This window comes from Micromesistius poutassou (assembly GCF_964030765.1).
Source record: "Micromesistius poutassou genome assembly, chromosome: 16".
NCBI classification, from domain to species: Eukaryota; Metazoa; Chordata; class Actinopteri; order Gadiformes; family Gadidae; genus Micromesistius; species Micromesistius poutassou.
The window spans coordinates 4,055,474-4,081,097 of record NC_140286.1 but is presented as its reverse complement, the minus strand read 5'-3'; the positions used below and the strand labels follow the sequence as shown (position 1 = coordinate 4,081,097).

The window sequence follows — 25,624 nt, the reverse complement described above, 5'->3', positions numbered from 1 at the left end:
CCTGCCATGACATAACTTGTCTTTATTCTGCTGTCGATAACGGCAACATTTATTTTTGCATCAAATTTCTGGTGTCAGGGGATACATTTGTTTACTTACATTTACATCTTTTGTAATTTTTGAGTTTGTAATTGATCCTGTATTTGCCGCTGGGACATTCCCCAATTTCCTGTCTGGAATCAATAAAGCACTTCCTTATCTTAAGTTGAATTATTAAATATTCAGGAGCTCAGCGACAACAGGTGTCTCAGTGGAGGCGGAGCCAGGGGCGGGGCAGTAAGCTGAGCTGCAGGCGGAACCAAGCTTACCTGTGCAGGGAGGCAGTGGGGAGGTGGAGCTAGAGGCGGGGCTAGGCGTACGTGTGCAGGGAGGGTGTGGGGAGGTGGAGCTGGAGGCGGGGCTAAGTGTACCTGGGCTGGGAGCCCATGGGGAGGTGGCGCTGGAGGTGGAGATGGAGGCGGGGCTAGGTGTACGTGTGCAGGGAAGGTGTGGGGAGGTGGAGCTGGAGGTGTCGTTAGAGGTGGGGCTAAGTGTACCTGGGCGGGGAGCCCGCGGGGAGGTGGAGCTAGATGCAGCGTTAGAGGCGGAGCTAAGTCTACCTGGGCGGGGAGTGTGGCACAGGAGTAGTACACGGGGGGTCCGGAGCTGCCTGCAGCGGAGGAGGCGGGGCTTCCGTCGGAGGGCAGGTGGAAGGCGCTGGCGTGCTGCTGGGCGTACGAGTCCCGCTGGCACTGGGAGGGGGAATCCCCCCCGCCCGCTGCCAGATGGGCCGCCACACGGTTGGAGGTCACCTGGAGGGGGGAGAGGGGGGAGTCAGGTAGAGATAGAAGAGCGAGAGAGAGAGAGAGAGAGACAGGGAGAGCGAGAGAGAGAGAGAGAGAGAGAGAAAAAGAGAGAGAGAGACAGAGAGAGAGAGAGACAGAGAGAGAGACAGAGAGAGACAGAGTGAGAGCAAGAAGAGAGAGAGAGAGAGAGAGAGAGAGAGAGAGAGAGAGAGAGAGAGACAGAGAGAGAGAGAGAGAGAGAGAGAGAGAAAATGGTTTTGAGTTTGTGGGAGTGAGTGGGAAGGGAAATTAATTAGAAGATGCACAAGTGCAAAATCCCATGAATATGTGTCTAGGTATGTGTAGGTGTGTATTTATTAATGGAATGGCATGTAGGAAGTTCTTTAGTGCACCAATCTGTGTCACCAACAGAGTAGAGTCAGGAAGCTTTCCAGTGTATGTGTTTGTATGTGTGTGTGTGTGTGTGTGTGTGTGTGTGTGTGTGTGTGTGTGTGTGTGTGTGTGTGTGTGTGTGTGTGTGTGTGTGTATACCTGGTTGTAGCTATGGACGGCCCCTCCCACCTGGCCGCCACGGGGCCCAGCCCCCTCACCCAGGATAAGGCCCTGGTTGCTATGGTAACCGGCTGCCGCATACGCATCCTGGTTGTTCAGCTGCAAAGCACTCTGGGAAAGGAGGCCTTGTCCTGATGGGAAAGAGGTTAGAGGAAGTTAGCAGAAAGAGTAAAACTTAACAAAATGTGCAGAATCTACGTGGAAGCGCTTTGTTATTATGTTGACTATTGGTGACCTTGAAGATAATTCAATGGGATCGCACACAAGCCATGGATTGTATGTTTATTTATTTATTATGTTTGTTATTTCCTGATTAAATAAATACCAAAAACCCCTCTGGCTTTAATTTCTGTTTGATGATGTGAGAAGGAACGCAGGGGAGGAGAAGTGGAGAGGAGAGGAGAGGAGGAGGATGAGAGGAGAGGAGAGGAGAGGAGAGGAGGAGAGGAGAGGAGGACAGGAGGGGATGAGAGGAGAGGAGGGGAAGAGAGGAGAGGAGGAGAGTGGATGAGAGGAGAGGAGAGGAGGGGATGAGAGAAGAGGAGCAGAGGAGGGGATGAGAGGAGAGGAGGGGATGAGAGGAGAGGAGGAGGGGATGAGAGGAGGAAATGGGGAGGAGGAGAGGAGAGGAGGGGAGAGGAGGGAAGAGGCTGAAGAAGAGGAGGAAATGAAAGCGAACAGAATGAATGACGCAAGAGGAAGACCTTGGAAGAGAGGCGAAGCTAAGAGACGATAAGACGAAGAGGAGTGCGAGCTGACGGGGCAGACGGTAAAAGGCAGAGCAACGGCGAGAACAGAATGAGAAGACGGCGACGAAAAGATGATGAGGGGAGAGATGAAAGAAGCACAAAAAAATTAAGTATTCAAGAGGCGAACATTTCTAATCCATTAACAACAACATATTTTCCCCCCTGTACTTAGGTCCCTGCTCAGTGACCCTCTCCTATGACCCACATAGGAAAGCCCCCCTCTCCTCTATAGTGCTCCTCCTGCTCTTACTCCACCATCACTCACACCCCTAATATCGCTCCCTCTTCCTATTCTTCCTGCAGCCCGCTCTCTCTCTCTCTCTTGTCTCTTTATTATTCAGCAGGAACAGGGTGAGCAGGGCCTGCTGGAGCAGAATGAGGCCAGGAAATAGAAGGAATGGAAAAATAAGATGCATGCAAACACACACACACACACGTAAATAAATGCACTTGCACACATATACACACATGCGTGCCTGCAATCACACGTGCATGCGTATGCACGCGTGCTCATCCACGTGTACACTTATACGGAGTCACCTGTGGGTGTGCAAACACGATGGACACAAACACACTTCATTAATCCAAACACAGGTACACACAGACACACACACACACACACACACACACACACACACACACACACACACACACACACACACACACACACACACACACACAAACACAACACACACACACACACACACACACACACACACACACGCACACACACACACACACACACACACAAGATGTCATCCTCTTAAGTGTAAAAATAATAATTGTAGGTTGACTCTTAATCTGTTCTCTGCAGTCCAGTAACAGGTATAAGGTCCGGTGAGGTTCTTTGCTTGCATCCTCTGTCCTCATCCTCATCCTCTGTCCTCATCTCATATATCCTGAACTAGCTGTGATGTTATTCATATGCCTTCCGTGTTGCCGGGACCATTTTGTCAGGTGGAGGGCCATGTGGTTATAGGGCACGACACTACACTGCATATAAATGAATGCACTTTCAGGACAATATACAATGTTATAAAACCAACAGCGACTGAGCGACTATCGGTGCCCCTTATAAAGTGTTCAGTCTCCAGCAGTGTCTACCTAAGGGACTCTGATGATCCGCTATCTTGTGTGTGCAGAGTATTTTATTTCTGCATAGCGTGAGTGAACATCTACGACTTTGTGAGGGCAATGAAATGTGAGCAAATCACAATGTATTTTTACCACACGACAAGCACAACCAATGAGCGTACTGTATGTCATATACTACCAAAACGGTTTTATTGTGCATTGTTAACTGTCACACAGAATCACCTCAGCACTACCGTGACATATATATATATGTATATTTATATCTCCCTAGTTTTAAAAGACATTGAGCAGTGTAGCATGAACGCTAGATGTCCTACTCATCGCTAGAGCTGAAGCTTGCTATTATTAGTTTTTTTCTTAAAGAAATGATAATATACCAAAAATCTGATATAAACAACATGAATCAAATTTGACTCAAAATTGCTGTGGATTTTAAAGACATCTGGAGGACTTTCAAAGGAAGTTTGGGGGAAGCACCCGATTTAGTACAACACACACACACACACACACACACACACACACACACACACACACATACACACAAATGCATGCACACACTCAAGGCCGAGCCCTCATTTTTTGTATTGACATGTTTGAAACTTTCATGAGCTGAGGATGCATTGACCCCCACTGGAAAGGACCTCAAACTGCCTCTCCATCACTCTGTAGCAAAACAGTGTGTACTCACAAAAAGTAAGTAAACACTGAATATATCTTATAATGGAGTTCCTTCAGGCATTATTTATAGATATAAATATATCTGTATATGTGTAGAAACCATGTTATATTCATACCTGTGAATATTTGTGTATCTAGGTGGTGGTAGTGCGTGTGTGCGTGTGTGCGTGTGCGTGTGTGTGTGTGTGTGTGTGTGTGAATTTGTGAGTGTTGCTTTGTGCCGGTCTGTGTTTAAGTATGCATGCGTGAGTGTGTCAGTGCATGTGTGTGTTTGTGTGTGCGTATGTGTGTGGGGATGCGCGTGTTTGTGTGTGCGTATGTGTGTGGGGATGCGTTTGTGTGTACATACGCGTGTGTGCGTGTGTGTGTGTGTGTGTGTGTGTGTTTGCGTGCATACGTATGCGCTGTGTGCCTGCTGCTTCCTAGGCGAGGCTGCATTAGCATATCAAACCGGTAGCAAGGCTAAGCAGGCCTCCTGACAGCTAGAGTCTCCCCTGGGATCTCCTCCACAGAACAACACCATCAAACGCACAGAGGGGCGAGAGAGGGAGAAATGCATGTGGAGCCGGAGAGAGAGAGATAGAGAACGAGGTGGGTCATTCTACATCTAAGTTGCTGTAAGTTAATTTTGAGCACCAGCGTGTGGAGTTTGACAGGAGGCGTGTGCAGCCTGTCTCGTCCCATCTCCCTAAGCCAGTCATACGTGCTTTTATTCTGTTACGCCCATGTGATCATGTATAAACCCTAGTCTGCTTTTATTCTGTTACACCCATGTGATCGTGTGTATCCCTAGCCAGCTTTTATTCTGCATCAACCATGTGATCATTTGTATCCCTAGGACGCTTTTATTCTGTTACGCCCATGCAATGGTGCGTATCCCTAGCACGCTTTCATTCCGTTACACCCATGTAATAACGTTTAAACCCTATAATCTGTTTTTATTCTGTTACGCCCATGTGATCGTGTTTAAATGCCTGATTTAGCCTGATTTAATTCCTTTAAACGATGTGAGGTGAACCAACCACCCAACCAACCAATAGAAATGCAGGGGTAAATCGATGGATAGACGGGCAGATAGATAGATAGATAGATAGATAGATGGATAGATGGATAGATGGGTAGATGGATAGATTGATATATAGATAGACAGACAGACAGACAGGTGGTCTTACTGTCTCCAGCAGAGAACTCCTGGGTGTCCAGTATGCCAGACTCCTGCAGGGAGCGGATGCAGGAGTCCACCAGCTCCAGACCTGTGGTCAGCTCCTCCTCAATGTCCTTCTGGCCATCTGCACACACGCATGGACACACACACACACACACACACACACACACACACACACACACACACACACACACACACACACACACACACAAACAAAAGAAAATAACAACAAATTATATAAAATCAAAGCGAACCAATAACGATAAGGAAGACATTGGTTCTTCCTTGATCCATTTGTAATCAAACAAATAAATTAATAACTAACCAAACATTGATCATCAACACCAACACCAGATCACACAACAAAGACCTCACCACCCACATCTCCCAGGGTCCCATGAGCAAGGTAGTACAAATCATATTCTGAAACTACTCTCAGGCTTCAAAAATATGGGCAATGGGTAAAAGTAGGTGCTTCACAATTTTTCAGCAGCCCTCAAATTTTAAAAAACAAACTTGAACTGACTCTAAAATATGAACAAATACAATAAAAAACATTTCAAAATGCTGCTGGGGAATAACGTGAAGCAAGATTTAATATCAGTTATGTAAGTGTAAAAATAATATATTACTGGGGTTATATTTTTTAATCAGTGTTCGACATAAAACACCACAGCACAAATATGAAAAGTAAAATTGCAGCATAATGGCTCTGTTATCGTTTAGCACTTTTTATTCTTCATGAGGGAACCCATGAGGAAGGCATATCCTACTACAACAACATCATCTTCTAGTATCCCTCCCACATGTGTGTGTGTGTGCGCGTGCACTATGGCCCCCCAAGTCAGTCATATACATAATGTAGATAGCCTATAGCAATACCAGGCTACATAATACCAAAGCAATAAAGGATTATCAGTATTATCAATATCACACTATTATGGTCTGTATTGGCAGAACATTACCTTGGTTGTTCCATCGGAACTTGTCCTCTGCTGAGCTGCAAATCAGAGAGAAGAAAAGCCAGGTTAGGGAAAGGTCCAATTTTAAAATACGTTTTCGTCATTTGTGTATACAATTTGTGATTCGTAATTAGTGCGAAACAGGCCACACCTCCATTGGCCAATGTAAGCCACACATGCATACCCAAACAAAGACACACAGCACACACACATGCAGAAAATAGTTTTGATCGCCACTTGGTGTATAATATATAATTGTTACTCATACAATTTTTTCTCATAAAGAATAGAATTACATTTAAATATTAAATGGTTGTATTTCTTCACAGAGTCTTTGCTTATAGTCGATGTTTCTGTTAGCTTGTGATGTTGTCTTGGCTGGTTACCCTCCTTGTTCATGCTGTATGCTTTGTTGTGTTTTGTTTCGTTCGCCTCGTTGGATGTACTGTAGTGTAGTGCTTATTTCCGTTGCTGTACTTTGTGTGAATGGTTTTGTCTTCTGTCTCTACCACCTGTTTCCTTCCCTGTGTTGTCTCTAGGCATGGCTTCTATGATAGTAACCCTTCTAGGTTAGAGATGGTGGTGGTGGACATTTTTGACCATCCTATGACCATCATGTTGACATATTTTATTTTAAAGATATAAACGTTTTTAAAGTAAATGTGATGTTTACAATCAAATTTTGTTGCCAAATGTCTATTAATGGTATTGTTTATTTTCTTTTGTTTTGATGTAGTATCTTAATTTACTCAATGCGTTCAGTGTTTATGTGGCCCATTCTAATCCAATCTAATCCAACCATGAAATCTGTCATACATCTGGTGGCCAGTTTAAAATAACAACACTAACTAGAGGCTAGATTCAGAGTAAAGCAGCTACAATTTAATGACCACTCTAAAATGTATAGGTGTTTCTAAATCTATTTAACATACTGACTGATTTACTTCACAACTGAGGACCTGTTTCCCAGATCAATTAAAACTCCCTCTTTCACATTCTACAATCCATATATTTTCAACAGGTGGCATTGAAGTGTAGAATTTTTGCAACCACAAGATGGTCGCGGCTAACGCTAAGGCTAGCATGAATGCTATATTTACTGCCAGTGGACGGCAGACAGATGCTCATAAATCCTCCCATTGATTGTCTTTTTATTGTGTTGGGAGTGTCTGCAGACCTGTGTGTGCATCTGTGTGTGTGTGTGTGTGTGTGTGTGTGTGTGTTCCCACACTTAATTGTGATGGGGAGCGAAGCGGCACGTGTTAATGGGATCTTGGGACGTCAGAGCAGGCCCCTCATTTATCAGCCATTACAGCGGTAAACAACACACACACATAAACACACACACACACACACAGTCTGCACTCTAATCACCAGACAAAGCCTGGGCCGTTCAATAGGACCAGACTGGGAGGTACAGAGAGAGACAGAGTGAAGGAAAGTTTGAGTTGACTATCATCCCTGGTGCACACGGCCGGTCTGACAATCACAACTCTGCTGCTCCCAGAGACTCAAGCAGTGAATGTACTGGAAAAACCAGGACTTGAGACAAAGTACATGAATTCCTCATCTTGAGCCGCCTCCACCCTTCACCCACCAACTCCAAGAGTTGGTGGGTGAGTGAGTGAGACACACACAGAAAAAATGAAATCCTTTTTTTTGGTTACAGACTAGGCTAGAAAAAAACAGCCCAGACTAGACTACATGAGACTTAACCACACCAGACAAGACTAGTCTAGACTAGATTACACCAGCCTAGATCAGACTAAACCACACCAGACTAGACTAGACCAGACAAGACTAAACCAGACAAAACCACACCAGACTAGACTAGACCAGAATACACTAGACTTCACCTGACTAAACCAGACCAGAATAGACTTGACTACACCAGACTACACCAGACCAGAATAGACTTGACTCCAGCACTAGACTACACCAGACCAAACCAGACAAGAATAGACTAGACTGGACTAGTCTACACCAGACTAGACCAGACCGAACCAGAACCGACAACAACTAGAGACACTATGAGACACTGTGAGGGGCAGAAACCCAGGAGAATGTACTGGTCAGAGTTAACTAAACAGTAGAATTAGAAACTCTGCCGGAGCCACTTAAGAGCTCTGACAGATCAGGTCTGCAAAGCTGTAATTCACTGATTAAAGAACATAGATTTAATGCCTCAAAGCCCAGAGTTTGGCACAAGAACCCAGCCCCGGTCCTTCCCTCTCCCCACTATTCTCTCTCGCTCCATCCCTCTCCCCCACTCCTCCATTGCAGCTGTCTCTTCCTCCCTCCCTCTGTTCCGTCTCTGCCTCGACGGCCTGGTATACCTGATATGAACTCTGGAAATAGAGTCTCCCTCCCTCTCTCGGCCTTTCTCTCCCTCCTCCCCCTCCCTCCTCCCCCTCCCTCTGCTTCCTCCTTGCTAACTCCCCTCCAACCAGCCTCCCCTCTGGCTCTCCCAGCCTCTCCCTCTCTCATCCCGTCACCAGGTACCCTCCTCTCCCCGCAGGCTCCATGTAAGGCCCCCATGTCGCCATGGTACCGGCGTTATAACGAGCCAGTGGCGTCAGACAGAGCTAGCCAGCGCTGGAATCACCGCCGTGGACGAAGCAGCGGGGCACTTAATCAAGGCTAATGATACTCACCTGGTGGCAGTTGGTGTGTGCTTGTGTGCATATTAGGGCGTTAGTGTTTGTGTGTGTGTGTGTGTGTGTGTGTGTGTGTGTGTGTGTGTTTGTATATATATATATATATATATATATAATATATATAATATATTTTATAGATATGTAATAGATATAATTATTTATATATATATATATATATATATACATACAGTACATCATCTTGGTGGCTCTTCAGTGTTTAACTGACTTTTCAAAGAAGTGTAAATGTATTGGAATATCTCTCCCATGCTGCTCAACAAGTTCAAATACTGGGTGACAGAACACAAAATGATCCCTTTGTGTTCTAGAACTTTATTACTGCTTATTCATGTCCCGAGACTGACCAAACGCACGCCTTCTCCTAGAATACACACACACACACACACACACACACACACACACACACACACACACACACATGCAGTCATATTATCTTTTTAGATACATTGTTGTGTTACAGAATCCCTTAAAAAGCTGCTGAGAGCTGTTGTACAAAACGTGCATGTGTGCATGCACCAGCCATATGCACTCTAGTTAGTGCATCTTAAATAAGTATTGTTTGGCAAATGATTGGCATAATGCTGTTTAGCAACATTAGCATAAAAATACAGCCGGGCGGACGCCGGTAATGCTGGATAATTTCCAGGTATAATGGCTGGTTGCCATCAGTCCTCCAAAGCCTCTGTTTGTCCCACCTGGCTCGATACTCCCAGCCAATCACACGCTTTACTTTCATTTTCACTTTAAAGGGCACATTAAGCCATTTGCCACCATTTTCCAGAGAAAATAGGTATTGTCAGAAATTGGTCGCTATCTTCCGACCTTCTGTTTTGGCGACATTGCTCTCCATTACAAAGAAACAGAGGAGCACTGCTTATTGAGGCAGGGAGAGAAGGGGGAGGGGGAGATAAATAAAGATTGATGAAGAGGAGAAGATGGGGGTAAGCAAGAGGAGAAAGAGGGGGAGAGGAGGGGGGAGTAAGAGGGGGAATGAGCCAACAGAGGGCGAGAGGGAGAGATAGATGGGGGGGTGAGAGAGACATAGAAGGATAGTAATGTAGAGAGTAAGACAGAAAAATGACTTTCAGAAAGAGAAAGAGAGACAGAGGAAACAGGGAAAGATGATAAAACAGAGTAAGAGAGAGAAAGAGATTAGAGTGAGAGGGAGGGAAATGGAGTAACAGAAGAGATACGGAACGAGTATGAAAGAAAGACAAGGAGAAAGAAAGAAAAAAAGAACGACAGAATAGAAACGATAATAAGCGGAAGAGCCAGAGACAGAGAGAGAAGGGAAATCGACTAGGGATATCTGTTTAATTGAATTGACGTTGGTTTATACGTTGGGAACGCCAGACATGGCCATAACAATAAAGAGAAGGCTGGTGGTTTTAGGCACCCAATAGAGACTCTTTAAAGCCGGTGTACGTTCCCTTCTCACCTTTCCCTTGCTGAATGTTATCCATTGTTGCTGCTCAGTGAAAGGGCCAGACGCCATTGTAATAGCCCACTGTTGCAGAACTGGGTCGGCCCAAAATGTGAGAACCAAGGAGATAAAATACCACCAAAGTCTATCTTGATTTTTTGTAAAAAAAAAAAAAAAAAGGAAATCTTAATTCAGAATAACACCATTGGAGATAATTCTCTGTTGTTTGTGATTATGAATTTGATTGAGAAATTAAAAGCTCAGGGTGAAGTTGTTTACTTGAAAGAGTGTATTCACACAGCGAGCGAAATAAAACATTTGTATGTTTAAGAGGTTAAGTGAGGTTAAAAACAGAATGCAGTAGCAATCATTGCATTGCCAGCATTTGTAGTATTTCATATTTAGTCTTCTAGCAGGCGATTTTATAGCACAATTTATTCATATTTTTACCATACACGTCATTAAGGAGCTGCACCCAACCGAAAGCCACGACGTCCGTGACTCCGTTCCTTCTGTCTTTCTAAGCCCCCTAACACGGAGCTCTGTGTGTCCGTGCCTGTCGGCATCGCCTCAGTGGGCGCCAATAATGAAGCCTTCTCTCACTGCTCCCAGGCTCCACGCGTCTTCCCCCCACAGGACCACCTGCCGGCGGGAATCAAGCCCTGCACGGCAGTGCGTACCTGGGCCAGCGCACAGGGAGGACAAGGCACATTGTTGCTTTGGATTGTGGTACTCCCTGTGTTGGCTGGAGGTTTACAAGCAACATACGTTAAATTGACGCCGGCTGGAAGGATAATGGATGGAAGTGTCTCTCCCCGCGTCGTAGCTAGCGGAGGGGCTCGTGATGCACGCCATTCAAACACACTTGATTTTCACTTGTTTCCTTTTCTACTGTGCACACAAAAAAACGTGAACGCACCCATGGAGTCTGCATGCGATCCTAAATGGGGCTGTAATTAGGGAAGCGCTATGGGCTAATTCAAGCTAATTCAAGCTAGCTTCCTGAGCGCTCCACGCTAATGAAAAGACCCGGTATAGCGGAATGGCGGGAAGCCGCTAACACGTGTCATCATCATAACCGTAGCCCCGCTTGGCTAATGACAAGCCGTGTTTGTAAGTCAAGCTCTCCGGGGGATTCGGGGCGTCTGAATGCGACGTGGAGCAGGCGGTACGGGAGGTTGAAAGCACTTGGAAGATACTGTGAACTCGATGGATGACAACCGACAGGAGAAGAAACCGCACCACGGCAGCCCCTAGTTGTAGCAGTGCTGGGCGCTAAGCGCTAAGCTAGATGAAACAATGATTGATGTGTTAATAGATATTAGCTTGCTGCTCAACAGGGTGGTCTGATATGGTCTGCAATTTCGGGCATGTATTATTGATATTTTAAATAGTGAATATGCAGATCTATTTCTGGACAGTTTTAGTTATGAGCCGTTTTTTCTATTGGTTTATTCATCTTTAATGCAAACTAAAAAGTCATGAAACATTTAATAAAAATAAAAAAAAGGGGGATGATCCCTCCAATACCCCCCAACAAATCACACCCTGGGTATATGTTTGCCAGCACAACCACTAACTTATCCAACACTTTCGACATTAAAAACCTAAGGAGGAAAAAATGATATGTCATGACATATCATGTGACATGCCCACTGAGAACTTTAACGCTATTTGCTTGACGCGGGGGTCCAGTCGTACTCAAAAGAACATCTCAGGCATATCCCTGGACACCTATTGTCTGCTTTTAATTAGCCCTACAGTCTGGGCTGGGAGATAGGGAGGACCCCACGGTTCTCATTAACCGAGCGTTATCAAGTCCCAGGGCCCAGAGTCTCCTTATTGGGCTTTATGTTGCGACAGTAGGACATTGTCCAGGCTTTTTATAGGTACTATTCGCCACTTTGGTTGCACCGTATGTCTGCCACCAAGAGAGATGGGATAGTTTAACGGGTTTAAGATGCCGGTGGGTTCAAGAGACCGTAAAGACACTTGACAGAGTTGTCATGCGGTATCCTCCGCCATGCTAAATTTACCCTAGCTTCCCCAACATTGACAAGTTGCCAATGTGGATTTAATTGAAGGGCAAAAAAAGCAATGCTTGCAAATGCTGCACCAAATCCAATTAGCCCTGTGTGAGCACAATCAATTGTAATGATTTTGCCTCATTTGCACTTTTACTTTCACCTCAGAATTTTGGTTTGAATTCTTTCATATAGTTTATACTTGATGTGCAAACATTGCTGTCAATTTGTAGATGTCCCAGGGCACTGTAATAAATAAAAGCGTCTTTACATTTGGCAAATGTTAAAACAGTTGAACCATCATCTCTGAAGCGTGTGTCTTTTGTGGGAAGGAATTCTGGCAAAGGCTCAGCCCTTTTAATTTTAATATGCTTTAGTTTTTTGGAAAGGACCTCAAAAGCCTTTCAAGCGAGTGATTGGAGCTCAGCAGGAGAGAGAGAGAGAGAGAGAGAGAGAGAGAGAGAGAGAGAGAGAGAGAGAGAGAGAGAGAGACGGACAAAAAATTAAAAGGACAAAGAGAGTAAGTTAGAAAAAAAAGAAAGAAAGAGTAAATGAAAGAGAGGGCGAGGACAGACTGAAACAAAGAGGAGGATGTAGAGCAGGTGGAGGAGGAGAAATAAACAAAGTACAAAAGGAAATCAAAACAGACAGAGAGCACAGAATCAGAAGGCTCAAGCTGCTCCTATTGGTCAGATGGCCTGGCCGGTCTGCCAGTAGCCGCAGTGACCGTTTGGAGGCGGTGCCAGCGGCGTGCGTGTGAATGCGGGAGCAGGACATGTTGACTCTCCGTGGGAGTTCTGCCGCCACGCCCAGAACCATCCCGTGACTTGGACCGCGACAGCCACAAGACTTAAGCAGACCCTGTGTGGCGCCGTGTGTGTGTGTGTGTGTGTGTGTGTGGCGGTGTGTGTGTGTCCGTGCATTTGCGCGTGTAAGACCGTATGATGTTTCTGCCCACACCACACACAGGGGACGTTCAGCACGATGGGAAAGAGAACGGCTTGTGTTTGAAACTTGACAACCGAAAACACAGGTTGATGATAGTTGTGGCTTCACTCTCACCCTGATCCGTGCAGGTCATTCACACACACACACACACACACACACACACACACACACACACACACACACACACACACACACACACACACACACACACACACACACACACACACACACACACACACACACACACACACACAGTGGGCTCTCTCTCCCACCACCGTCACCACCATGCATCCAGGGCCAGGGCGCTGCCGCTGTCAAGAGCAGAAGGTTGATTAGCGTGAAACTCCCTGGCGGGGAAAAGTGTCCAGGAGGCATTTCTTTCATTCAATTAAGAAATAAATGAAAAAAACAACACAAGGGTTTAATCTTGTTCCCAGATTCCTCAACTCATGCTTCTAAACATTCCTACAATCTGCCCTGACTCTTTCCCACTGTCCTTAAATGGTTCTTTGGAAATCCAAAAAGGTTTGCTCAAGGGGGTGCGGGCAGATGTTTCAAATAGGCCTGGGGGGGGGGGGGCTTCAGTTTCCAGTTTCGGTTTCCATGGCTTCAGAAGATGTGGATGACTCTGTGTCGGGCGCCCAGGGATAGAAGGAGTTTCTCAGGTACTCTGACACTGAGTTCCCAGTGCCCAGTGCCAGAAACAGTGTGTTAAGTTCAACTGCCCTGGCAGCCCTGACATTCAGCTGGGGTCCTTTGTTTTTCAGTGTGTGTGTGTATAGTGGAGATTGACGCGCTCAAACTGCATCCATCCACTCCAGCTGGCTGGCAGACTGATGTAATGTCAAAGCTATTAGCTGGCAGCGGTGATCGTGTACAGCGTCACATGCACACTCACACACACTCTCTCTCTCTCACACACACACACACACACACACACACACACACACACACACACACACACACACACACACACACACACACACACACACACACACACACACACACACACACACACACACACACACAGTATACACATACATACAAACAACCACACACACGCACACAAATTCACACACACACACAGCCGCTAGTGCCAGGTCTCCTTATCAGCATTGATCGTGTCCAGCAAAGACATTTTCCAGGATGGCAGAGCTCCAGAGCCAAGTTTAAGAAAACATTGGTTTATCTCAAAAATGGCCGACTATTGATCTCTGGCTGTTCTTTAGCCACGGTGAGCTGCTGCCACTGACACCACAGCTGTGGACAGGAGTAAAATAATGTGTTAATCAAGTGTCCGCTAAATGGCTGGAAAACACAGCGGGAATTGTGTGTGTGTGTGTGTGTGTGTGTGTGTGTGTGTGTGTGTGTGTGTGTGTGTGTGTGTGTGTGTGTGTGTGTGTGTGTGTGTGTGTGTGTGTGTGTGTGTGTGTGGGGGGGGGGGGACTAAGTCAACATTTTTCACTGGGGGATATTAGTGTGAAAGACCAGTCCTTTTTACTGTGGTAAATCGCATGCATGCATGCACACACACGCACGCACGCTGAACGCACGCCAAACGCACACACACACACACACACACACACACACACACACACACACGTTTGTGTACAGATCACAGACTGAATGACTGTGATGGAATACTTAAAATGAACTCTGACACAAGTTTAGGTTTTATAGATTTCTTTGGGCTGATTGACACCATGACGCAACAATGTCGTTTCCGAATTTGTTTCTGAAATACCAACGTTTTCTATTTATTTTATTCAAAAGATACATGTGGTTCAAAGGGCATTTCATGGGGGTCTGGTCCCCGGCGTCTTTGTCATTTGAGAATATTTCATGTCCTGGAGGAAGTGCCCTTTAACCAAGAAGATGGGACCAGGTTTAATTTGGAGACTAGACGGCTGATATTGTTTCAGGCATTGGCATTTACAAAATGAAAGAGAGAGAGAGAGAGAGAGAGAGAGAGAGAGAGAGAGAGAGAGAGAGAGAGAGAGAGAGAGAACAGAAAGTAATAGATGGATGGATAGAAGTAGAGAGAGGGAGAGACAGAACATCATAATGTGTATCATAATGCGATTCCAAATGATGCGTTTTGAGAACACGATGGTGGAGGGGTGAGGCAAAGGAGGAGGTGAGGCTGAAGGGAGGAGAAGGAGAAGGAGCTGAGGTCTCTCTCCTTTTCTTGCTCGCCGATCGATCAGAGCATGGAAACAACGGTGTTTGGACCAGTCAGAGCCTTGTTAGCGTGACAAAGTGGAAAAACCTTTCTGTTTCTTCAACAACATTATTACCCAAGAAAATGTCTGTGATGAATGTTTTCACAGGCTTAGGTTTAGAGCATAAACTGTGTTTTAGAAAGCCCACCTGAAGAAGATGAAAAAACAATGGGAGGGTTAAAGTAAACAGCTGGAAGCCTTACATTTTCAAGGGTTGAAATAGAATAAGGAAAAGCGTCTGCATTTTAAAACCGTCTGCATTTGACAAAGGTGTTACGTCGTGCATTTCAGACGGTATCATTTCCACACTCATTTGTTGGCGTTGACATCATGACAAAACAAGCATGCATTATTAATAGCATGATATGTGACTATAGGTCTATATTTGGTTTGAAGGGCCTGTTAAATAAGTGCCTAGCGAGCAGCAGTATTAATAAAGAGGCAAAGGGAAATTGCTTCCGTGTATAACTGGCCCATTTTATAAGTCATCAATCAGATGAAACAAGTTGTCACCAACGTTTTAATAGAAGCATTTCAATAAACTGATGCGGATGTTTCAATGAACACAATATTAATTTGTCTTTAATACTGCAAAAACCGAATAAGATCAGAAAAAAAACACAAATACAAACAGAGCTTGGACTATTTTATCCTCCCTGCGTCTCTCTCTCTCTTTCTTTACCCACCTCTCTCTCTCTCTCTCTCTCTCTCTCTCTCTCTCTCTCTCTCTCTCTCTCTCTCTCTCTCTCTCTCTCTCTCTCTCTCTCTCTCTCTCTCTCTCTCTCTCTCTCTCTCTCTCTCTCTCTCTCTCTCTCTCTCTCTCTCTCTCTCTCTCTCTCTCTCTCTCTCTCTCTCTCTCTCTCTCTCTCGGCTGGCAGACCTTCAACCCAACGGCCTCCTGGGTAATCGAGCCTCTAAAAGCCCGCTGGACACGACCACAAAATGGCAGTTGGTCTAGGAATAACGTGTAGAGCATACCAACACACAAACACACACACACATATGAATTGACATACGCACGCTTACACACAAACACACGCATACACACACCCCACGCAGAGCTGAGCAGCATGCGATTAGCCAGGCCAACGCCAACCTCCCTTACTCCCGTTCCACAGAGACAAATGGAGGCAGAGCGGGGGGGCAACGCCTTCCACCTGTCGCTCTGCCAGGACCCTGGGGCTGACCATTTAACCCGCTAAACACTCACACTCCAGGTATTATCCTATACCATTTAACCTTCTAATCTAAACATGGGCTCTCCGGGTATTATCCCACACCATTTAACCTTCTAAACACTGGCTCTCCAGGTATTATCCTATACCATTTAACCTTCTAAACACTGACTCTCCAAGTATTGTCCTACACCATTTAACCTTCTAAGCAGTGACTCCTCAGATATTATCCATTTAAAAAGCTTAAAACTCACACTTGAGGTATTTGTCCACGTCATTTAATCAGCTAAACACTTTCTCCAGGTATTATTATACACCATTTAACACTCACACTCCAGGTATTAACCAAAGAAAGATACAACAGAAGATACAAAGATATAAGAAGATATAGAAAATGAAAGAAAAGTGCACAGATAAAGACTAACTCTGCCTCAAAAAACACAGCAAGAGTTTGTATTTGTGTAAGCAGAGCACACAGACACAGACAGAAAGACCACAAGAGAACAGCAAAAGCGAGGGAACGAAAAGGGAAGGGAAGAGGAGGGGTAGCCAGACGGAAACGGAGAGAGAGAGAGCGACGGGGGAGAAGAGCTTTAACTGCAGGCAGAGATACAACACGTCTCTGTGTTTCCTGGAAGCAACTGGCGGCCAGGAAACTGAAATCTCAACAGAGCAGAGAAATATAATTATCACTGCTTAATATCTCCGCTCTTAACCACACGAGATGTATTCAGGACACATGTCGCTCCGACGATGAAATATGCAGCGCTGCGTTGCGATGATCACTCTCCCATAACATTCATATTTTAAACAGAGCTTCATTCTGTCAGATTTTGTCTACCACGCTGTTGAGCGAGACAGCAACTTGGGGAAGTGATGCAACAGTTTCTCGGGTCGATTCCCCACAGCCTTGCTGTCGGTATCCTTGAGCAAGAATACCTTGAGTCTGAACATGAATCACACTGTATCGGGATTAACTGAGCTTTGCGTTGGATGAAAGTGTGCAAATTGTCAATGATATTACTAGTAATCAGTCATATATGGCACTCCTCTCATGTACGTAGCCTAACATACTCACATTACATTACATGTACATTATTTACCGCAGTGGTGTGAGGTGCAAGGTTGCCGACACTCACGCTTTCAGTATCAATCTCAAGCTCTCACGCACACGCAAAAGATCACGCCTGGGAGGTACAGGATTACGGGCTGCCAGAGTTGATGCGCCAGGGTTACCGCGCGTTAACGCTGAAATGCGATATGCCGGCGGGACAATTGCGTTACATTAATTGGGGACATTACATTATAACAGGGTCCGCGGTCGGAATTGTTGACCGGAGGGGGGGTGGGGGGGCTGCCGGAGTTGATGCGCCAGGGTTACCGCGTGTCAACGCTGAAATGCGATATGCCGGCGGGCCAGTTCTGATAGACATTAGATATTATCTGGCGGGCCGGATTAAATTACACTCCGGGCCGGATTAGGCCCGCGGGCCGTACGTTTGACACCCCTGCCCTAAAGGTTTTCTCATGGTTTGACAGCCCTCCTCAAAACAAAATTACATGGTGTCTTAAGATAGTGTAGGCTATCAACCAATAACCAAATTACTAAACTAATTAAAGGCCATGACACACTGTTACCTTGTGTTAAATTCCTTGTTTCTGGGTGTGAAAATTAACCTTTCGACTTATTCCACTTCGGGATGTGGGTTTTTATTCACTTCCCAGTTTTATTCACTTCCCAAATTAAAGACCGAACCATAAATGAACAAAAGAAAATCCCTTGGTTACAAACCATAAATGAATTGTTCAAGAAGAAAGAACTGTTAGCAATTTGCTAGCCAAGCCTTGGCATAATTTTGCATAACAGACAAGTACTGTGCAAGTACTGGCCTCACGTCAATCCAGTCTTACCTTGCCTCCATAAAAGTCCCCAACACAAATTGACACTTCCTTTAAGTAGGCTCACTAATTAGTCTCAGCTGGACCAATCAAGGCCAGTTACGGCATACCATTTACCATGGGGAACATTCCCTGGCCAAGGCTGCATGCGGCACCCCTACTGCCCCCTACTGCCATGGAAGTGCCAATAACACAATACACCAGTCCTCTGGCTACAAGTGAGAAGGGTTTCACTTTCTCACACTGGGTCAGACTGGGAATAAATTCTGAGGTCTTGGTTAAATACATATCTATGGCAGCAGGTATCAGTATACAGCTGTGTTCCCATGTCAATGCATGATTAAATAAAAATAATATCTCATCACATTTTGAATGTCCTATGTCAACAACAGCCAATGGCTTTTATATAAGCCTTCCTTCAATTTGTTTATACTAAGTAAACAAGGACTGTTTTGTAAAAAAAATTGGGTTATGGTTATCAAAAATGTTCGTCGCGCACACGCTCTTCGCACGCCCACTGACATTTTGCAGAGTCTCACTCCAGCCAAAGTCCCAAAGTTGGCAACCCTGGAGGTGTGTCCTGGAGGCGGTAGACTGAGACAGCTCAGATAGGTCGTGCTGATCTGGGTTCCTGAGTCACCACTATTTTGCTGCGTATTGATATTTTCACTCTCACCGCCTCATTGTTTCCTCTGTACACAAACCTGTGTTGTCATAATCTTCTGGGGCTTTCCCGAGCCAACATGTTGTTTGTTGAAGGGCGAAGAAAAGAGAATTGAAATGAATCATGTAGGGCAAGAAGGTTGAATGGAATAGAAAAAAAACACTTTAGTGGTTTTGTGGTTTTGCGTTTACTTTTGTGAACGCCACTTAATGAAGTCCATTTAGCCCTTCCTTCAGCAGTTTGAGATTAGACGTTGAAAACCACAGCAACACCTAATTTCTCCTAAACACTAAAATAACACCTTAATAACAAGGTTGTTTTTTGAAGGCCTATTTCTTGTTATGTTCTTTGGCGCTAATGGGAGCAGATTGAAATACCATGGCAACACTTCCTGATTGCTGAACGCTTAAATGTCACCTTAATGAAGTCCGTTTAACATGTCTTACACGTTTCGTTAACCTCATGCTAGCAGATGCTAATCACTTGGGGCAACACTTCCCCTGGTCCCCGAGGGGCCCCAGGGCCATAGGGCGAACTGAACTTTGTTTGAAAAAAAAAACAACTAAAATCTGGGCTTTGACCCCACCCCTCGACAGACAAGCCCACAGCATATGTCACTCCATTCTACCGGCCGATAAAGCCCTTGTCTTGTTTGACGGATAAAATACCAACACACACACACACACACACACACACACACACACACACACACACACACACACACACACACACACACACACACACACGGCAGATGCTGTGGCGTACACGCGGTGACCTGCGGTGAGTGATTATGGGTCGAGAGACAAAGGCCAGTGCTGGAGAGAGGTCTCATTAGCACCTCTGAAGATCCTTCGCCCGGCACAAAGACCCAGGATCACTTCCTCCTCTTTTAATGGCCGCTGCCGTTGTTCAAACTGCCACTTCTAAAGGCCACCCTCCTGGAATGTCTCCGGCCGAATAATTATTTAAACAAATGAAGATAAGAGGTCGGCTAGCTGAGGGTTCACTCTGCTGTGAAGTGTTATATAATTTATATGGGAATACAAAGGCCTTTCAAAGTCTCAAGAATTCAATGAACAAGTTAAATAGATAGATTGACAAACAAACTGTTAGATTGAGTTGATAGATCGTTTGATCGATCGATTATTAGATCGATCAATTGATAGATAGATGATAGATAGATGAATGGATATTTACCTATCCATCTATCCATATTCATATCCAGCTATCTATACATAGATGGATATAATGATAGATTTACCTTTAAGTTTTGATTTCATAAAAGCCAATTAGCAGACTTGTAATTATATTTATATGGTTATAATTATAACCATATCGTTGCTAAAAAAAAAACGAACAAATCTGACCTGTGTTTATTCTTCAACCAAAACTGTCTGCCGGACATGCTGTTAACAGGCCGCTACTCCACAAGGCAAAATAAGACATCTTCAACTCATCGTGGAAATAAAAGCAGGGAGACATCAAGGCTGATGATGAACATCCCAGGGTGGGGTTCATCCTCATTGTGACGGTTTAGTATGTATAACTTAGGGGCTAACTATAGGTGCTCACTGTTCCCCCTATCCATTCACTAAGTTATACACAGTCAACCGTCACAATGATGATGAACACCAACGGTGAGGGTTATGAACAACCAAAGCGGCGATAGCTGCACCACGGCCCTCCTCGTGCCAAACATGGGGAACACACAGGATCTATTGGATAGAGTTGTTCAACTAGTGCTTAATGGTAAATACTCAACTCCCCGCTCCAGGAGGCTATGACAAAAGCCTGGCGCGCCGCCGTGCGTCCACGGATCGGTTGCCAGGTGTTTATGTTTGTCTGTTTGTTCGGTGATTCCACAGTCAAACAAAGTGTCTGAGAGACGAGCGAGAGACACAGAGAGACACAGAGAGACACAGAGAGACACAGAGACACAGAGAGAGACACAGAGACACAGAGAGACACAGAGAGACAGAGAGAGACACAGAGACACAGAGAGAGACACAGAGACACAGAGAGAGAGACAGAGAGACAGAGAGAGAGTGATAAAACGAAAGACAGAGAGAGAGACAGAGACACAGAGAGAAAGAGACACAGAGACAGAGAGACAGAGAGAGAGACAGAGAGAGAGAGAGAGAGATAGAGACAGAGAGAGACGGAAACACAGAGAGGGACAGAGAAAGAGAGACAGAGTCTGCGTCATCCCCAACACACTTTTCCCTGTCACACCAAACAGGAGTGGAGACAATTCCTTCGATTCGTCTTTGAATAAAAGTTCATGTTGCTGTTGCTTCTATTATGTTATTTTTCTTGTTTTTCCAAACAGAGTCACGGCCCGCCCTCCACACAGTCTACTCCGTAACACGTCTGCGGCCCCAGAAACAAGAGAAGCGTCTGGGAGTTAATTAGGGCACTGAATGACTCACTTTGTGTTCCTTTCTTAAGCCACGCTGGCGCTCTCCTAGTCTGATCTTATAAAAATCGAAAAGAGGATGACGTGGCAACAAAGTGAGTAATTTGTTTGAGATAGAGGGAATTCCCTGGTCGTGGCGACCAGAGTGTGCGTGTGTGTGTGTGTGTTTATTCGGGTGTATGTGCTTGTGAGCAGGCTGGGTGAAAGAGACAGCGAGAGAGAAGGAGAGATGAGGTGAGGGGAGCTGAAGGGAAGGGAGGGGGGTGAGGCAGAGAGAGAGGGAGATGAAGAAAGGATACTTTTTTCTGTTATGCTTGTGAAGCAGCCCGCTAAGTGCATTAGTGGTGTTGTGACTAGAGTCTGTCTGTTTCATATTGCAGTGGGTCTGGGAATCTGCAAAACGTTTTGTTAAATTCTTCAACAGAAGTGAGAAGGGCAATGGCCCAAATCCAATCAGACAAAAACACACACACAATTTAATCCGTACTGCTAAACTGAAACTAGCTTCACAGTTGGTTTTATGCAGAAGGCCCTTAAATAGCAAGTAGAGGGATAGGATAGTAAAAGTAGTGGTTAGGGTGTTTGACCCCAATCAAGAGGGTTCTGGGTTCAAATCCCAACTTCACAACGTACTGTAGATGGTGGTGTGTAGGAATGGAGGCATTCTTGTGTAAGATGCCTAACCCATATCTGCTCCTTAATGACATGTGACAAAAATAGCCAAAACATGTCTTGTATCCAAACCGAATGTCATTTTGGAAGAGCATCTGCTACACGACTGAATAGTCAATGATAACTTGCAAGTAGCACAGACTAAACTTAGAGGGCAAGGACATGCCAGAGTTGCACCAGAATAATACATAAGAATAATAATGGAAAGTGTCATGTCTAACTGATGTAAACAGAGCCAAGGTTACCTAGAAGCAAATCTGCCTTCATTAGGCCACCGAACCCTATGGTTCCCCTTGACACTAAATGGATTCCAGAATACAAATAATTAAAGTTTAAAGTGTTCCTTTCTTGGGTCAATCAATGTAATGCTAGGTGTATTAAGCCGTGCTCTCTGCAGCGTACCTGGAGCATCCCTTTTAGCTAGTTTTGGTGTCTGCTCTTTTCAATGTAGAAATGGATAACTGTCGCGGCTGAAATTATGGCGTTTGTAAATGAAGGGGCCATCGATCAGTCCAGGAGAAAATCGATCATTCAAATGCGACCAGCGCAACACAGGTACTCGAAAATGTGATGGTGATAATGAGGGCCACTAACTACAGCGCTCATGATGCTAACTAGAACCAAATAACCCTATTTTATTTGTTTCTTATTTTCTTGTTTCCCCCAAGACGACAACAAATCTTTGAGTCTCTTTTGCTTAGCTTTTTCCTTACTTTAGGTATCTCTAGAGGGAACAGGCTGTCCTCTGAGACGTATCAGAAATATGATAATCGATGCAATCTATTAAGGACAAACGGTACCGGGCACAAACGTCAACGCTAACTGTTGTATCACCGTTTGAAATGCCAGAGCTCCGAGATAGGGCCCTTGAGATGTTGCTCTCTGTTGACTGCAGCCTTCGGATATGGATGATGTTTCAGAATTTGCATTTGACTTGGAAATGGAAATGTTCCCTATTTCCTGTTTTATGTCTCTTACAGTAAGCCAGCCCCTAGCATAACCTTTCTAAGTGACATGCTGTGGTGTTTATGCATTAGCCTTGTTTAGAGCTAGGAGATCATCATCAAGCACAGGTTATGAAATATCACTTCATTAGGCTGAAGATGTTATTTCTGTGTGTGTGTTTGTGTGTTTGTGACTGTATACATCTTTAACAAATGTATGCAGTCAGAGCTATACTGCAAATAGACAGCTATCCATTAATACCCATCGTGGAAAGAATTATAAATGTCCACTCCATGCTCACAACTTCCAGAAGGCATTAACAGGAGCTTCAGTACCCTGTTGTTGCCGTGCACACAAATACTGCCCATTCGCACACATACCTAACATAGCCTGGCTTTAAGGACCCCTGTTTGACGTGTGTGCGTTTGATTAGCCATGAAAAACCATTTCTAAATCCACCAATTTGTGACATCACAAGTGGGAGTGTACATTTCACCTGGTAGGTCAAATAGAGGCCCTTTAAAAACAACCACAGCCTCAGCCGCCAGAGTTGTGATGACCTTGATTACTATCTAGGAGCAACCATTAATGGGTACTTATGTTTGGGAAAAGGGTTTAATCGAGACAGCAAACGAAGGCCAGAGCCATGGGACTGCGGCAATTCCCTGTGGTAAAGGCTGGCTTAGTTCCCATGGTAGCGGTAAACCAAATGACATGGCTAACAAGGTTGTTCTGACCTTGACTTACATCTCAGGCCGTTGTTTCTTGCCGACTACTCGCATAACAGCAGCAGTTCTAGGGATAATGTCGGTACAAACAGTTGCAATACATACAAATGGATGCATACAAACTAATCAAAGTCACCCAACTCAATGCTGCAGCTCAGGAGGTAGAGGGAGTTGACTTGTAACCAGAAGGTGGCTAGTTCGATCCCTGGCTCCTACTGGCTGTGTGTCGAGTGTCGAGTCGTGCCTGAGCAAGGCACCTAACCCTAACCACTCCCGACGAGCTAGCTGTTGCCTTGCATGGTTGACACCGCCGTGAACGTGTGTATGGTTGTAAGTCGCTTTTGGAGAAAAGCGTCTGCTGTATGCACAAATAAAAACATACTAACCGTGAGCAATATCAAAACACCAAATAGCGAACCACGCTTGCTAGCTAGCTAGGATGCGATAGGGATCGCATTGGCGTTCTTCTCTCGGAGCAAAGAATGTCACACGGCGGGTGCATCATGTACCGCCTCTGTTCAGGGCTGGTACAGAAAGAACCGTCCAGGATCACGCTGAACAGTCTGTTTGACAGTCTTAACGCCAGCTCAAATTGTTCCGACACCAGAACACTGTGGTCTTGGGTGTTGTGAGTGGGAGGGATGGGGAGCGCGTTACATTTTGTATTCGTAATAGACCGAGTAAGCCACAGGTATGAAGTGTTAAATAGTCATTTGATGCTTTCCCCGCACATTAGAATGAGCGGGGAAAGTCCTTAAACAACACTATACTCTTTGCCATAAGTCTTTGCCACTTCCATACTTTTACCTTGAAAAGACATCTAAAAGAGCAGAGGCTTCAAACTAAGGTACTCAAAGCAAAGCAATGCAGACATCACCTGAGCAGATGAGAAAGAAAAAGAGAGCGAGAAAGAGCAAGAGAGCCAGAGAGAGCAAGAGAGCCAGAGAGATTGGGAGAGAGAAAGAGAAAGAGAGAGCAAGCGAGAGAAAGCCAGAGAGAGAATGTGCCAGCGAGGGAGAGAACGAGAGAGAGAGAGAGAGAGAGAGAGAGAGAGAGAGAGAGAGAGCGCCAGACAACCACCACACACCTGATGCTGGTCATGCTTCCGGTCTCAGAGCCCAGCTTGCATCTCTCCAGCTGTGTGGCCACGATCTGTCGCTCCGCCTCCAACTCCCTGGTCAGACGCTCAAACTGCAGCTCCTGGGAGAGGGAGAGAAGAACTTAGGTTACACATTTATACTATTTTACCTTATTCTACCTACCTAATTCCTATATTCTTTCTTTTCACATTTTTTAACTGCTTTGGCGATTGTATATTTTCAATGCCAATAGAGGTTGCTTCTATTGAATTGAAATTGAATTGAGAGAGAGGGAGATGGAGGGTGAGACAGAGTATAAAATTGTCTGCATTGATATCGTTCTATTCAAACCAAAATGATTTCTAGACATTATGTATCACATTCACATTCATGGAGAATAGGATGTCCAACGTCTTTAGATATAGTAAGGTGCCTTGCTCAAGGACTAGCAGTCAGTACTGCTGCACAGCACAGACAACAAAAGGGTTAAACATAATAGTGAGAGAGAAAGAAAGAAATAAGAAAGAGAGGGAGAGAGGGTGGGACAGACTGACAAAGAGACTGAGAGATGGAGAGTTCTGAGAACGAGTGAGAGAGAGAGAACGAGTGGGGGGAGCGAGAGAGTGAGAGATCCTGCATATTGTAAATACTGTGTTTTTAGAGTGTATCTTTAATTTATCTGTTTATACGAGGTACTGTAATTTTTGTAATTGTTATAATATCGCACATTTTACTTTTTTATAGTACTAGTATAATATTTGTATATAT

The 25,624-nt window shown here is 45.0% G+C and overlaps 1 protein-coding gene across 1 annotated transcript in view; it reads right to left on the bottom strand.

Moving 5' to 3' along the window:
- ctnnd2b (catenin (cadherin-associated protein), delta 2b) overlaps positions 1-25,624 on the bottom strand; it is a gene marked incomplete at both ends in the record, with an annotated part of 82,120 nt that overhangs the window by 45,861 nt on the left and 10,635 nt on the right. The window contains 5 exons of the mRNA XM_084481440.1: positions 600-791; positions 1,317-1,468; positions 5,032-5,148; positions 5,990-6,024; positions 24,865-24,977. Of these exons, the coding sequence (XP_084337566.1) occupies positions 600-791; positions 1,317-1,468; positions 5,032-5,148; positions 5,990-6,024; positions 24,865-24,977 (609 nt within the window). The remainder of the gene's footprint in view (positions 1-599; positions 792-1,316; positions 1,469-5,031; positions 5,149-5,989; positions 6,025-24,864; positions 24,978-25,624) is intronic.